Source organism: Sinohyriopsis cumingii, chromosome 12 (assembly GCF_028554795.1).
Source record: "Sinohyriopsis cumingii isolate HCF-2022 chromosome 12, ASM2855479v2, whole genome shotgun sequence".
Taxonomy (NCBI): domain Eukaryota; kingdom Metazoa; phylum Mollusca; class Bivalvia; order Unionida; family Unionidae; genus Sinohyriopsis; species Sinohyriopsis cumingii.
In genome coordinates, this window is record NC_142972.1 from 47546631 (window position 1) to 47563899 (window position 17269).

A 17269-nucleotide genomic window follows, 5' to 3' on the forward strand; every position below is an offset into this window, starting at 1 on the left:
ACGTGACATTTTTGATTGGTTGGTTGGTGTTTCACGGTACATACGTGACATTTTAGAGCAGAGGCAATTAAGGTGTCGTACACGACAACATATCGCGAAAGCTGACCGGGCTGATTGGGGTAGGATGCAAAGCCAGGACCTTTTGAACTGTGAATCCAGCAATCTACCAATGATCCATACAGCTCCATATGGAAAGACGAAGAAACCTGTGCACAAGAGCTACAGAGGCGCATAAACTTTGTCTTCATCGTAGTTTTCTTATTTTCAGTTCTTACTCTTGTTAAGTTCAAAAAAATGCGGATCCCAACTTCTACCAGCAGAGAAAAATTTCCTTAACAAATTATATTTTATTAAGCGTCTTATCTCAGCCCACTAAATTTCCAGTGACAGTTTCTTTAGTTTGTTAATTTTGTCATCTATAAATATTCCGTGACAAAGATTGCTGAGTGTGTTATTCGTATTCGCTCTTACAAGTGTTTGTTAGTCGTCCACGACTAGTAATTAAGTACCGATACGGATGTACTTTTATAACCCAAATTTTGCTACTTTAAGAAGGCAATGAATCATCTACAGCTAATTAAAAAGGCAGTCAGCGTGATACAAGAGAGCAGTATAACAACTTAGAACAAGGACAAGCACGGTTAGTATGACTTTCCTTACGCGTTTAACACGATAATTTGTTGTAAATAACTTCGTGACATTTCAGTGTCATAGGACAGCATGGTGACAGTATGTTACCGGACTATTCACAGATGTCACTGACACTAAATATAGACATAAGGCAATTTATTACCACAAACCTAACACTGCATGTGTGTTCCGACGTTTGTTTTCCTGTGCATTGCTGTAGAGTTCTTCATGCACCAAGCTCTATGTTGGCTGGCACACCTACGCATGTATAATTATCCAGGACACGGTCATATCAATTTCCTTCGTCTAGAACAGGGGTCTCAAACACGCGGCCCGCCAAGCGGTATCATGTGGCCCGCAAAATGATTGGCATCACAAGGTGTCATGTGAGATAGCAAAGGTGGTACGGCCCTTGGGCCATCGAAAATGGTCTCATGCGGCCCTCAGGGTGGTTTGAGTTTGAAACCCCTGGTCTAGAACGTTCCATTAATATTTCAACGTGTCTATATATTTATCAATAGATGAATGAACACATCCTTCCGTACGTACGCACCTACCTATCTATCTAACTACATAAATACGCCAGTCATGCATACACAGAGGAAGGTGCGTAGGCGACTTGCATTGTGAATTAAAGGCTATTGATAAAACAACTGGCTTAGCGGATGGGTGTGTTTGATATGGTCAAATATCACGTATTATGCATAATGAGTTTAAATTTATATATTATTAGCATGAAACCTGTCGTTTCAATGTTCAGGTGCATTCTGTTTTGAGGAAAATGTATATTTTGAGCTAAAAAAGCAATATGATATTGCATTTTACGCGCAAAAGATCAAGACATTGAAATAGTATTGAGCTATCGCTTTGTAATTATCTTGTATAAAGATTAATCAAGATGCAACAAGCGTTACATTTTTCATGTACATTATATGCCTTATGTGCAATGCACCTGGCAAACATCACGATGTTTAGCAATGGGGGCTGCCATATTGGTCTTCTTCCAGTCAACCCCATCTTCGCTAGACAAGGTTGTGGTATTTTAGTGCTTCGGGTCTGTGAATTTCAAAATCAAGTTATTCAAATTTGAACACTGTTCCTGCATGATTGAAATAAGGTCAGCACACAACTGGAATGGACTCATAGATGATTAATTTTCCATTGCGAGTCCCTCCTTTCTCTCAGATACGCCTGTAATGGCTTCTCCCTGGTTATACTTTCGATGTTAAACTTACAAAGTATCATTTTGAAGTTATTTGCCTCCAATATCTTCGGTAGGCGTACAACACAGCATTGTTACGCGCTATTGGTTAATTTGCATTACATACTAAGGGAAACAATTCATGTACTTCAATAGATGTCGTTAGGATAAAGTACTGAAATAGCTGTTAGATCCGCCAAGGTGATGATAGGGTTTACACATCGGAACCTTAGCTAGCGAAGATGAATCAACCCGGTCCCTTGACTGACAGTGGTATTACACGCATGCACGTAACCCGATGGCTATCAAACTTTCCATATTGAATGTATAGTTATGGTCGGTACAGACAACATCAAAGAGAGTTGCAAAACATTCCTGAAATACATGCTTTAAAATGACTGATATGCTTGTTTACATTTTACTTTTGTTCGTCACAACTTTCACGGCATGTACTTCTGCAAGTATTAATCTGCCAAAGTTCATATATTCAAGTATCAGCAGTCTTTCGTTATTAATAGCCATCTTATGATAAGGAAAAATACTTTTCATTAATTGCTTATCTTAAATAAACCTGTTATGTCTGTACAAATGTATACATATAGAATTTGTTTGCAAATATAAGAACTATTCCAGTTGTGGTATGCATTTCCGCTAGTGTGTGAGAAGGCACTTCCCGCAAAATAAGAGGGTGCAACAATTTAAGAAAAAGCTAATTTGAACAAAATTATAAACTGATCGGGTTTTATTTATTTATCTATCTATCTGTCTATATATATATATATATATATATATATATATATATATATATATATATATATATATATATATATATATATATATTTACTTTACAAGACAGTACTTCGTTCAGTTCGAGTGGCTATCACGATTGTCATTAATCGTTAAGGTTAAATGAAGTCTTGCGCAACATGTATAAGGACGGTGAATATGACATTTTTCAGGTATATCTGCATTGCGTTTCTACACTGGATTGTAAGGTATGTCGAACGGGCCAAGTATAGGAAAATAGTTTACACTTGTATGTATACTTATGTATGTACGTATTAGTGGTGATTTAGTGATTTTTTAAAAAATGTATTTGTGATAACTAGTTATTTGTACGGCTTTGTGTGTGCTTTTTCAACACTCTACTGGATAAATTAGTTTTTGTCGTCGTACAGTGTAGTCATTGTCAGACACGTTTGTGCTTTAGAAACAAAGATACAGCTGAACGTCGTCGGTGGTTATATAAAGAGCAATTATTATACCAATATAATTGATATAAGACATTTTGCCTTGAAGCCATGAGTAGAATACCAAGACAGTGGTTATAGATTTAAATTTAACGTTCAGAAAACTTAATTACCAATTGTGGTACAATAGATAGTTGAGAACGTACAAAAGATATGAGCCAGGAATAGGAATATTCCAGACCTTTGAATTTTGGGAACATCGTAACGTTTTGAATTAAAATTGTGTCATTATTATTATTGTTATGATAAAAAATTTGTACCAACCTCCTTCTCGTTTCTTGCAATAAGAAGGAATTACTCATAAGTTAAGAAATGTCTTTGTCCATGGAGATGATGATGATGATGATGATGATGATGATGATGATGATGATGAGAGAGAGAGAGAGAGAGAGAGAGCTCTTAACAAGGGTGTCACTCATTACGGTGTAGATACAGCTACATCGTGGGGAATATGGCAAGCGGAGCTACGTCGGGATCGACTGCAAGGAGAGACAAATTCTTATAATACTACATTCTAGAGGTACATCAGATAAAATCTTTATATTTAAAATACACGAAATACGTATAAGATTACTCTTTACCTTCGAGCTTACCAACTTCATACATTTGTATAATTTCTGCATTTTAGAATATAATAGAGATAATAAAATCTCGATTAACTTTATGGTAGCCAAAGAGTATAAAATTCAATAGTTGCGATTAATGCAACACTCATTGTGAAGAAATGTATTTTACTAAATTTAAAATAGAATACTAATTTGGAATAGGTTACTAAACATTACTCATTATTACTTAAAGAATCTTTTATTTCCGAATTAAATCTAAACTTGAAGTTGGTAGCGAATTCATCTTTTCCAATAATAATTACTATATATACGAATGAATAAAAATTCTTTAAAACAATTAAACATTCCATTACATTATAACATAAAATAGAAGGAACTTAGAAAAATGTTGCAAAAATATGAACTTTACCGTTAAAATCTAAAATATTAAAAAGTGCATATTCTTTAGAGAAGTTTATGAACACCGACGATTCTTACCTGCAACGACAGACAGACTCTTTCTGATTCTGAACGAACGAGCTACTTCTGCGCAAGCTTGTTCTTAATTTATGCGCAATTGTGAACGTATACTCACGGCCAAATATGGACATTCGTCAAGATGCTAATGTTCGTTCATTTCGAATCAGAACGAGGCTCTTCCCTACTGAATCGTCCGTGTCTGAGTAGGTCATTAGACAGACAATTCTGCAGCATCAGCTTATTCGTTTCAGGAACGCGTGATGCTTATAACTTACTCAGTCAAAGAGAATTTTAAGAATCCGCTAGTTCAGCAAATTATACAACTTACCAAGTGTAATTTTGCTTGACTTATCGATACAAGAGAAATGTATAGTGCAAGGGAGTTTTGCATTTGCTCATAAGGGCGAAATCTTTATTAAAATAGCATATAGTTGTAATACAGAAATAAATGAAATTAATCTCAATATATTTTAATAGAAAATTATTTTCAATATAATTTAATGGAAAATTACTTTTAATACAATTTAGAGAAAATTGCAATCTTATTACTTTTACTCACAAATTATGTCCTAATAATACCCTCTGGGTCATTTGATAGACGAAGAAATTACATTGATAAAAAGAATGTAAAAAGTGAAAGATGAAAAATACAATGATAATGACATTGTTAAAACTGTCGGTAAAATTAAAAATACAATGGAAAAAAAACAACATTGCAAGACATTTAATAAAGTTCAAAAATATAATGAGAAAAACACTTTAAAATACTCAGTAAAATACAAAAATTCAACGAAAAGTACATTGCAAAATATTTAGTAAAATTAAAAAAAGAATACAATGAAAAGAACTCTTCACGAAATTCAATAAAATTCAAAAATACAAAGCAAAGAACATGGCACGACATTAAATAAAAATGGAAGAATACAGTGGCCAACAAGGTTTTAAAACATTTCAAAAAACTTCTATGTAATCTACTTCTAAGACTAGTTATGTCAGACTATTATCGCCATAACAAGAGGATTCTAGACGGCTGCCGTCATAGGCATCCTACGGATCAAGGGTAATTTCATATGTATGTACTTTAATAACTGAAAAAAACACTAACATTTTTATTATCTTACTGTGTATGTGTGTTGTGTGCAAGAGTGGTTTGAATATCCTTAAGTGCTAAATATGAGGATAACGCGGACTTTTGGGGAAAGAAATGTATTCTACCTGGATAAACAAGTTGGGTTGTATATGTGTTAGGACATGGTTGAAAACGTTCTGTGCGGTGCTGAGTGCACCGGGGACACATACAACGTGGTCTCACTCGTTTGGCCAAATATTCCTCGAGATTATGGACATCTCGGCATAACTTTTTGAATTTGTGATAAGGTATTTGTGGGTTTTGTAACAATGAAAGGGGTAAACCAGCGGCACGAATATATAATTCAGCCAGTCCAGGGTAAGCATCGGTTAGAAGTAGATGGAAAAATACCAAAGAAACTCGGAATCATAGCAGAAGAGGGCACAATACCCGTGAGTAATTGTGCTAATGTTTCTTCAGTCAATAAGAGGTAATCTTCGATACTGACAGCTTGAAATAAAGAATTTCGGTTATTATATAATGTCGTGCCTTTGTCGATCGACAAAAATAAATGTCTAGCTACAGTGATATCAAATTTATCCATGCGGAGAAAAGATCCTCCCCACCTCTGAAGCGCCTGTAACACGGGTGAAAGGTCAGCCACTTTTTCGAGTACAGGGGATCGCAGAACAATATTTTTGTTCGTACCGAAAATTAATGTGATGACTCTTCCATCCTTCACCCGTTGCCTTCGCTGATCCTTTTCAAGAATATCTTGCTTTAGAAAATTAACCAGTAACTGTCTATCACCACATGATCCCTTCGGGGATATGTCCAGTGTTACAGTGCTAGTTTCGACAAAGGCATAACAGATATAATTTGTGACCTAATTATTTTCTTACAGAGAAGTCTATTCATACAAAAACATAGTTATCCAAAACGGAATTAGTACGCGCATTCTATGTCATTTATCACAGTTTTTTATTTATTTATCGGTATTAAATATTAAAAATTATCGTCTTCGTTATAAGAACTAAAACATGGACACATATATGTGTATTGACGGTAAAATAGTGTATGGTGGTAAAGAAAGGGGTGTTTGAGGAGAACATTCTGAAATACTTCCGTCTGAGCGGTGTGGAAACTCAATATCATGGTGTGTCCAAATAAAGTTTAGTTCGCGCATTGGACCGTGGAATCCATTCATAGACCTGGACAAGGGCAATTGCAAACGTCATGATTGAAACTGAAAAGATCCAATGATCCCATGTGAGTACAACAGAAACAGTAGTAAACCAATCTGGTGAAGAAGTAGTAGGTGCAATGGTATATTGGAAGTGGACTGTAGATTGAGCTTTTGTCGCATGTACAACGAACAGCGCAGCCGACAATGCTCTAAAACGCCATATGAGCCAAACAATTGCCAAGGTATTAAGAATACACAAGGAAAAATTAATTAAAGTAAAAATTTGTAGGGAGTCAAACCAAGAATCGCAGCCAACCGAGATTTCACCACTTAACGTTGTTTCTGCTAAAGACGAAAAAGATTCTTTGTTCGCTTTAGCACGTGTAAAGAAATAGTCAATGTATTGTCAAGAGAGGTTTTACCCAAAATGGCTGCTAAGTGCGTATAATTGAAAAATGGTTGTAAAAGTGCCATGTTAATTGGGTGCAGTCGAGTAACTTCTGTCGAATTGCCAGAGCAAGTAGTGATATGTCCGTCATATGTCATAGACGTAGTAACGACTGCGCATTGACACGGAATATTCATAATACAAAAACGACAACCTTAATAGCGCGAGGTTGATTTTGACATTCGAATATTATTTCGTCCATGAGGTAAACTAATATTTGTTTTGAGGAGATATTGAGAATTTGTGGTACGACGCGATTTGTCATAAAACGAGAGTTACAGGTCTGATGGGTATTATCCTTATTATCCAGAAATGGACAATTGATACGTTCAGGCTGAGGCAATAGTTTTAGTGTGGGACGGATATTACAACGTAAAATGTCCTTGCCGGTACATTGATTTAAGGCTGATAACGCTAGTGTTGTGTAAAACTGATGGTCATCAGATACAAGCATTATGTCGGGTAAATCTAGCAATTGTGTAACGTGTGTTGATGATGCGTTAATTGGGACTAGAAATGACTGAATTCGATGCGTCTCGAAGGGTCGCTGTCGGAGCTAACTTTGGATCTGTAGCGCAATATATAGGTCGCGTTCTTTACGCGTTGCTATAAATGACCCAAATTGATAATAGTAACGTGGATCTTTCGGCGTTATTGAATAGCCCGGATAATCGGTAGATATAATAGTCTCGATTTGATTGATTGATTCCGCTAAAACTTGATGTGGAATCAGTATATCAGGTAACTTGCCTGCTGCCTATTCCGCTGTTGCTATTTGTAATTTCTCTAAATCATGCACAATTTGCTGAGTGGGCCCCGAGTGGCCGAGTGGTCTAAAGCGCTCTCCGTTACGGATCACTGCCATCTCACCTCTGTCTGTGTGGGTTCGAGTCTTGGATTCAGCCAATGTGGGTATGTGAGAAAGCTTGCCAGTAGCTTCTCGTGAGTGGGTGGTTCTTTCCGGGGTTTTCCTGGGTTCTTCCTCCACCATTAATACTGGCCGCCATGTATAGCATATCGTGTGATGAAAAATGGCGTTAAACCCTACAACAACAACAACAATTTGCTGAGATTTCAGCATTTGAGCGGCAAAGACTTCTTACAATTTCTGATATTGTTGACGTATATTTTCTTCATTGTCAAGCATCGCCCTCTCAAATAGCAGAAGCGTTCTCGAGTTTCGACCAATATCCGTTAATATATTATTAAATCGAGTATCGACTTGTGAGATATAGGAGGGAAAATAACCTCCATGTCGAGCAAGAGTACCGAGAATTTTATTATTCTGTCTCGTCAGCATATGTATGTGACTTGCTAATGTGGCAAAGTCTCCCGTTGTGGCCAAACCAAATATGTGTTTACCTATTTCACCAATGAAAGGAAAAATGTTTTTTTTTGACACATTTGAAGGTTGAAAAACACCTTCTGGTATTAACTCATTAATTAATGAGATTGGTGAGTTAAACTGTGCATTCATTGTAAGACGTATTGCATTTAATTGCTGAAGAAGGGAATTTTCATAGCTACATTTTACATCTTTAATACAATACTCTATAGGTTCAACTAAAATGTTCTCTGGAAGCTGTATTTGAAAAGTGTGGATCCACATATCGGCTGAACAATATGCTGATTGGAGAGACTGGAAGATAACTCCATAGCTCAATCTTTGCTCATCCACTGCCAACCCTGGATTCAGAGTCATGAGAAGCAGTCCTAAGCCCCAAATCCACATTCCACCCATAATTTAAAGAAAAAGAAAGAGGTTTGAGAGATTTGCCGGCAAGAGTAGTAATGGACCACATATTACTCTTTCTGCGTGACTCCATCCCCATCCCAGTATGTTCACTAAATTACGCTTATCGTCGTTTATTCGATTCTCTGGAACGCTTATATTCGCATGAACCAACAGATAGCGCGCGTGATGAAAACTCCTTTAATCGACGTTAACTTCAGTGATGAAACTCTTAGATGCGTCCGCCGCAATTGATGCGAGTGCAGGATGGTTGGCCCGCTTAAAACCGCCAGCTGGTACAATCTGCATCATGGCCTAGCCATAGAGGATTTTAAGATGAGAATAAGTTTTTCAGCTATTTAAGTTTCTTCTTTCATTTTCTGGACACTTTCGCTAGTTTTCTTTCGCATGACCACGGCACACCATCGAAATGCCACACGGATGCCCCTCTAAAAAAATGTTGCTTGTCTATGTTGTCAGCAGCGCGTTCTTGGTACCTGTGATTATTAGTAGGGCATCCAAGCTCATTTCCGGGTGCGCTGTAGTAATGGGCAGGGTTGAGTCCCTGGTTCAATAGTGAGGTGTCACGAAATGCCTTGAAAGCGTTCGTTATCAAAAGCACATGGGTTTTGAGGTGGAGGTCGAGGTAGCTTCCTATGTTCTGTCAGATGCATTCCAAACGTTATGCGCATGCTCATAATCTGTTTCGGTTATATTGACATGGATCAGTTATAACAGGACTCTTTCGGTGGAAGCTGCTTTTCATCAAATTTCTCCATGTTGCTGAAAACGCCTTTGTATGTAACGTAGCTAATATCAGTGTCATGCGTTGTGTGCACTGCTGTGGTGCGGAATGCATGCTGGTTAGCTATTAGATTTTTCAATCTGCAATTCATAAACTGGAGTATGTCAATAAACCGTTACCGCCCATGTGTAAAGGTCACGTTTTTCTCCCTGTTGTTTGGAATGGTGCTTATTTTTCCAAATGATGTTGTTCTGATATGTTATGAACCACAGGTGGTACATTATTTTTTCTGAGTAGATGAGTAGGTTGAGGATACATGCTCTGTGGGCAGCACAGCGGTATTTTCTGGTAATATGGAAGTCGTGTCACACTCTATCGTTACCTAGCTCCTGGCCATATATGTGACAGTCTGTGGCTTTCAGGGAAAACACGTGCAGTCATCTCTATCTATTAAAATTCTGAAGGAAAACGAAGCTCCTCCCGGATCTCTTCCAGCTTACTCTAGATAATTTGTATGAATGTTGTAACAACATCATTACTACATTGTAAAACCGATAGAATGAGGATGGAAAACGATACCACAACGGTTCAATGTGAGTGCTGAACCACAATTTATCAGTTTTAAAATGTTGCATACTTAGAGTGGACGGTACCAATAGTCAATATATAATTACCGTATTATGATCGCACATTGAACACACACACACACACACACACACACACACACACACACACACACACACACACGCACACACACACACACACACCACCTACAAAGGCTACTTATGTTGTTAATAAATGCTATATCCGAATTAAGGTCCCTTGATATAAATATCATGGTATTATTTACAAATCATGAATCCATTATGGACTGGTCACACACACACACACACACACACACACACGCACACACACACACACACACACCAACCCCCGCTATTTAAATACACCGTGAAGCTAACAATGACTCGATGAGTTCAAATATAGTGACTCATGTTATATCAATTATCATGTATTATTCATAGGTATTGTTAGTACAAACAATAAACGTTTGCTGCACAATGTACATAATGACCAGTGTGATCAGTGGCGCCACTAATGTTGGTGTAACCAAGTGCGGTAACTCGTGGTGTCACCACCCATGGACCTCCTTCCTGCACAAAAATTCAAAAATTTTGTAGACAGTCATATGCGGTAACTCATGGTGTCACCCCTATGGACATCCTTCCTGCACAAAAATTCAAAAATTTTATAGACAGCTATTTTGGTGTCAACTCCTTTGATGGTGTCATCCGGTGCGGTCCGCACCCCCACCCCCTGCACCCCCTAGTGACGCCACTGAGTGTGATAACATTATACTTGTACCTCACGTATGCTTTAATACGCAGTCAAAGACCCAAACTGAAGCTGAAATTTACTTGTGAGCTTTTGTAAAACTGGGCGCATACAACACCTTCGACGTAACGGATATGTAGGCCTCACAAATACCAGTCATTACATTTAAGTTTAAGCAGAGTAAACATAGATAAAGGTGCGGGCTAATGTTATACGTAAGACGCAGATGGTCCCAGTATGGATGGACACTATAGAATCTATGTCACTGCTATTGTGGGTAGAAAATACTTTTTGAGGGCAAGGTAAGAGAGTACACCTAAAAGAGTACGATGATAAGCCATTACACTTGAGAGTCTCTGGGGACCAAAGAGAACAAAACTTTTAGAACCGATCGCGTGGATTAATCATTTGTTTCAGGTATTCTCACCTTGGTTATTTATTGTCATTATCTCTCTATTTTACTTGGGAACTTTGGACATTTAAGAGGTATGAAAACATTGATAACAAAACTGAGCTCCAGGCGAGGCTAATTTAGAAAAAAAATCAGAGAAATTAGTACATGTACTTTATAATTTGTACCATGTCTTATCTGAAAATAGAAATATCGCCGAAGCTCAAAAACCTGCTTAATTTGAAGGATGTTTTAATGTTTAATGTTGAATATATACGGTTCGGCTTGGTGCTTTAAGGCACAGCAACACAAGGAGGTTATTTAGTGCCGAGACAATTGGAGTAAAGTGTCTTGCCCAAGGACACACCGCTGTAGCTGACCCAGGCTGGTCCGATTGTATGATTAAAATCGATGACCTTTCGGGCGCGAGTTCGGCTCGCTAACTACTGAGTATGTATGTATGTATGTATGTATGTATGTATGTATATGTGTGTGTGTGTGTGTGTGTGTGTGTGTTTGTGTGTGTGTGTGTGTGTGTGTGTGTAAAGTCCAAATAATGCACGGTACAAACATGCGTTACATGAAAGGCATATGATTTTAACTGCTAAAGTATTTATTTAACCATTACGTTTTAAGTCTATTTGTTGAATAAAGTTAATTTTTGCGACTTGTCCAGAGTATAGGATAATAATCGAGGAATGTTTTTTAATGAGAATTCGCTCAAAAGATTCCTTTATTTGAGCAAACGAAAAAAATTGCGTTTTGTTATTTTTTGAATGCACAGCTCTAAGGCAAGACGCTTGATAGATATTACTCCTATGATTTGCACATACCTTATCACTGTCTAAATAAAGTTAGTTCTTTTAGCTGATCTTGCTAGCATCCACGTGTTTGAGATGGAAGTATTGCATCCATATTTACCTTCCAAGGATGTAACCAGTCAAATAATTCAGGTATCTACTGTTACTTGTGCATAACGTAGTCTTCAATGGATACCAACAATGAAAAATCAACAACATATGCCCATCTGTCACTTAATGTGGATATTCAAAATAGGGTTTTAATGTAAATATTAATTTCTTCAATTGGTTTTCACCTACATGATATCATATCATAAATAAAATAAGTTAACTCGACTCCTCAAACATCCGTATTTTTTCCTTTATATTATTTATTTATTTATTTATTTAGGCTGCCATAATCGCAACGTATATTACTATAATTGTTATTTTAATAAACACAAACAACCTTAAAACTGGTGGTTTATATGGAATTTGTTTGCATATATTAAAGTATACTTTTATAATTTTCTTTCAGGAGATACCTTCTATGTGGGTCTGGAAGTATTTAGGATGGCCAACAAACAAGCAACATCGCCAGATCTTTCACAAATCATTTCGAAGGTTCTAAGCATATATTGGAATCATAACAGGTTGTACAAATGCAAAACATTCGCTGTTCTGAAGGATGAAATAAATGCTTTCCTTTGGAACTATACCAGCATTCAAACTGGTAGTATGACAGAAGGCACGAACATTAAGGGTAGCGATCAGGATGAAATGATAGTATTACCTCGGATACTTGGTGTAAAAGATGCAAGTTATCTCCAACACAATTCAGCCGGACATTTCAGTTATTTTAGAATGGACTTAGAACGAACGAGAGCAGGATTTTGTACACTGCCTCTTTTGACACTTGATGACTATCACATTGTACATGGAATAAATTTTACAGTTGGTGACTGTATAGTAACAGTCGGAGATGTAAAGTACTTGTCCAGTGAAAGATTTGTCAACGCAGTAGTTGCTTTTCATGCAATCACGAGCCCATGGAAGGCAAGAGGTAAGAAAGACGCTGAGGTTTTTCGACATGGACCGTGCGCCACAATGGACCTTCAAGGTATTGACGATGGTTACAACGATTACGGAGAAGCCGACCTTGCTTTCGCATTAGAATGTCAATCTTGGCCCGATCCGTCAGATGAGTGGATAACAAGAAGGAGATTACATGGGTGGCCTCCAAAAGATCTGATGGAGCGTATAAAGAAGATGCCATGCCACATTCTGCCTGTTGGTGACCCGGAGTCAAAAAATACCGATCTACAGTGGAGATTTGCATTCGTTTACCAAGAAAGGGAACTGTTATGGAACTTTTCAAGCACCCAAATACAGTGCTATATTCTCTTGAAAGCTCTCAAGAAGGTGTATGTCAACCCATCATTTTCAGACGAAATCAGTTCGTACCATTTGAAAACCACCATCTTTTGGCTTATAGAAGACGAAGGCATGGGAATATGGCACGAGACCAATTTGTTACAGTGCATTATCATCTGCATAGAAAAATTAAAAGGATACGTGATGGTAGCGTATCTTCCCCATTATTTCTTCAGAAAACGAAATCTCCTGTTTAATAAGCTGAGGGTGGAAGATGACAGATACAGTCTTATATCAATTCTGACTCAAGTACAAGAAAATATCGTCCAGTCTGTATGTAATGTTTTGCCACTTTTGGGTTCTCCAGCTTTGCTGTCAGATAAACTAAAGGAAGAAACCCCGTTTGGAATGAGCATATCGCTGTTTGCAGGAATAATCGAAGAGGCATTTGGACTAAGCAAGATTCGCACGTTTCTCGACGTTTTATTTAGGGTGCAGAAATGTTCCATCCTATTTACATCCATTATGGTACCGAATGTCCCTATTGAATTTCTTGAAACACTCCATCTCAAGTTTTGTTCTCTGAGACTTGACGAGGAGATTCTGCATGCCGTGAAAACTTTCTTGCGTGTAAGAATGGCCTTGCTTCTGCATGCAACAGCACATGAAACCGAAGATGAGTCAAGTAAATTGAGATGTCTGAGTACTGCTGAGAGAATATTCACTGATACATCAGGACTTGATGGAATGTCGGGGTACCTCTACCTTGCTACATTTGATTTGGTCCGAGGGGAAATTCAGTTATCAAAGGCCAGAGTGCTTTCACTTTTTCAGTTTGATATGTGCATGCTTTATGTACAAAATCTGAGCAAAAAGCAACTAATTGTGGTAGAAAATGGCTCTCTGACCCAGAATAGTTTGGAAACATTAAACGACGTTGATAGCTCCGATGCATGCGTTGCAAGGGATGTTATTTTCATGTCTACAGATTTAAAATGTGTTCCCGAAGCACTGAAATATAAGTGTGCATTGTTGGGTGAAGAGAATAGGAACTTCCACTTCTGCGAGATCCATCCTGTCGTCTATGCATACTTTCTTCTTGTCACTGTTTTCCAGATAGAAGAAAATACCAAAGACGTAGATACATATCTTGACCACCTGGATAGAGCTGTCAAGGATACGGAGAATGGTATCAATAGGCATACAGCCCTGAACCTCCTCGGATTTTGCTACTACAAGGCTGGTAAGCGAGAAAAAGCATATAAGGTTTTCAGCCAGTCTCTTCACGAATGCAATTCCAGCAAGAATGCTGCCGTTTACCATCTTTGCATAATTGTTATAGATTTCCTCTCAAATATTGACCGTGAACCTATCCAGGCATAATCAGGACAAACTTAGCCAGGATACAGTGGAAGCTAAACTTAATTTCATCTGAACCTGTAAATTTTATCGTCATAACTTAAATACGATCACGGCGATACAGCTCGGCATAATCAAACGGTGGCATATGCAACTAAGCATTTTGGGATAAATAGATTTCAAAAGACAGCAAAGATTGTTTTCATATTTATTCTACATTATTTAAGCCAGTTGGAACCGAAAGATCATTTAGGACTTGAGGATTCCATTTACCATACTGTAAGTTGTTTTTCATTCTTTCACATGGTGTTTAGGAAAATAAATTAATATTTTCAGTCTTACAAAACTGGTTTATTTTTGCGCTTTTTCTTGACACTTATTTCCATACCACAGATTCGTACATACGTATGTATGTATGTATGTATGTATATATATATATATATATATATATATATATATATATATATATATATATATATAGAGAGAGAGAGAGAGAGAGAGAGAGAGAGAGAGAGAGAGAGAGAGAGAGAGAGAGAGATGGAGACAGACAGACAGAAACGTAGACATTTGTATGCATTTCTACGCTCAATATCATAAGTCAAGATTATATGATTCTTTACACTCCCGTATTGTTATTAAACATGATTGAATTGGATATTGGGGGTCGGGATGAAGGGGCACCACCCTATTGTACCCTATGTAAATCAGCTTGAACATGATAATAAAACCATGTCTGTACCATCCCCATGTGATACAACTGTGTTAAGGGTTTATCTTGATGTCAATTATTTATCAAAATGCGTCAGTAGCTGCCCAATGCCTTTTAAAATATCGCTGTGTATTAATTTTTCCAATACTTTTTGTGCTAATTTTTTTCAAAAGGTCGTTGAGATGTATACACTGTGAGAAAGCTATATTCTAAGGTGTCACACATCGGCGAATACGTTTCACTAAAAAAGAATCAAACATCTTTTCCTCATAAATGCTTGAAATATATTACCCAAACGATGAAGACAAAACTCAAAATCTGCACAACGATATCTATCTTTGTTGAAAGTACAAAGGAAAAGTCTGGAGCTTTTGAAGAACACCATTCGTTGACCCCATTTAATAACTTGTGTTATATAATTACATGAATAAAATGGACATAATTCCATAAAGTGCACCATTTTATTGTCTGTGAAGCACCCTAGATACGCAAGTTGTATTGTCAGGCAGTTCTTTAAGCTTATCCCTGCTCTAGATAAACTTTTTTACTGGAGACACGGCCGAGGAGGCTCCATACAGAGACTTTGTAAAGGGTACAATTTGTATACCTGTACTGAAATGAGTTCTGTTTATATTATGAATATGCATCTAGAAATCTGTGGTAAACATCCTCCACTCTTCTTCTTTATTTGAGAAAATTCTTTTTTTTTTTTGTTCTTTTCTTCGGACGTGGATGGGACCAGTCTCCTCAACAAATCAAAAGTAGTTTTATCCCACCCCAACGGAATTTATTCTGATTTGGCCAAGGAGATTAGCATTGTACTTCATAATAGACTATGTCTACTAGTAGGTTTTGTATACGTGTTGTGTCCTCTGTACCAGACGTAGCGTAGTGTGTGCGAAGAATGTGCGTATAAGAACGTGTGGCAGAACGTCACATGAGTTAAAAAGCATTAATGATGTACCATTCAGACGCGAATATATTTGTGTTTGGTAATGCATAACATTTAGGTGATTAAAGGGTATTCTTACTTCATACAAGGATGGCATGATGGAATCCATCTTAATCACAGTATATGTATGTTATGTGAGGAGGGTGAAAGTTAATAGCATTGCCTTTTGGCGATGCCAATTTTTTGCAATCTTACAAGCCTGGTCGTACCATGCAATCCCCATGTGAGGAAGTCTCTCATGAAGTCTAAGAATACAATTTTTAATATCTCAGTTTGCAAAATACTCATATAGCTTTAAGCATCACACAGAAGACAGCAACTGGATATGTAACTATATTATTAACATTAAACAATATTTGCTCACTCCATGTTTCTTCTACCCATATATAATATAACAGCGATTGCACGTTGTTCGCATTTCATCCTACTACATAGTTCCATTGCAGTTGCTTAATATAATATTTAGGTATGTAATTTCACGTAGCCATCCTGTGAATAGTCCCCAAAGGGCTCTACCAGCTGATTATTTTTAATTCTGATATAACGCTTTTGTTACATCAATGTTAAATTTCCACTTGGCTCAATAATATTAAATTTTCATTGAACCCATACAAATTCAAGACGTGTTGTGAAATTCCCAAAGACTCAATATAAAACCCAAGACGTAATATTAAACCTCCCAGAATCTCCATACCGCCCCAGTCATAAAATTCAATTCCTAATGATACCATAACGACACAAAAGCTAATGGCAAATTACCTTAGATTCAACACGGGCCAGCATGTTGTTTTAAATAAACAAAAGATCCATGTCAAACCTCTTAACTACCTATTTTGTTTCTGATCAGTGTTTTGCCTTATTTACAGCAATTTTCTTTCTCAAATAAATTCGATTTTGTTATAAACGGATTAAAGAAAATATTGATTCGTGATAACCTGCAAGAAAATAATCACATTTATGCAAGACTACTGTTGTATGGTGTCAATAACTAATGCAATCCATGTTTATTAGTAGACTGAACTATTTGTACAAGTTTACTCAGTTTAAAAATGTCTCACTCATACTGTATTGTGTACTGAACTGT

At 37.1% G+C, this 17269-nt stretch overlaps 2 protein-coding genes across 4 annotated transcripts; one reads left to right on the forward strand and one right to left on the reverse strand.

The window, feature by feature from the left end:
- Window positions 1-535: 535 nt before the first annotated feature.
- On the forward strand, window positions 536-14870 carry LOC149786402 (uncharacterized). 3 transcript variants are annotated; one of them, XM_089976823.1, is made up of 2 exons: window positions 536-640; window positions 12330-14870. In XM_089976823.1, the coding sequence occupies exon 2, from the start codon at window positions 12365-12367 to the stop codon at window positions 14546-14548; it is 2184 nt and encodes a 727-aa protein (XP_089832949.1). In that variant the 5' UTR covers window positions 536-640; window positions 12330-12364; the 3' UTR covers window positions 14549-14870. The 3 variants fall into 3 exon arrangements, with proteins under 3 accessions (XP_089832949.1, XP_089832950.1, XP_089832951.1); XM_089976824.1 differs by lacking the exon at window positions 536-640 and adding an exon at window positions 10813-10923; XM_089976825.1 differs by lacking the exon at window positions 536-640 and adding an exon at window positions 10917-11038.
- LOC149786403 (uncharacterized) lies at window positions 6707-8550 on the reverse strand. Its single transcript, XM_089975932.1, has 3 exons — window positions 8344-8550; window positions 7203-7356; window positions 6707-6963 (listed from the first exon to the last, which is right to left on the reverse strand). The coding sequence occupies exons 1-3, from the start codon at window positions 8548-8550 to the stop codon at window positions 6707-6709; spliced, it is 618 nt and encodes a 205-aa protein (XP_089832058.1).
- Window positions 14871-17269: the final 2399 nt, after the last annotated feature.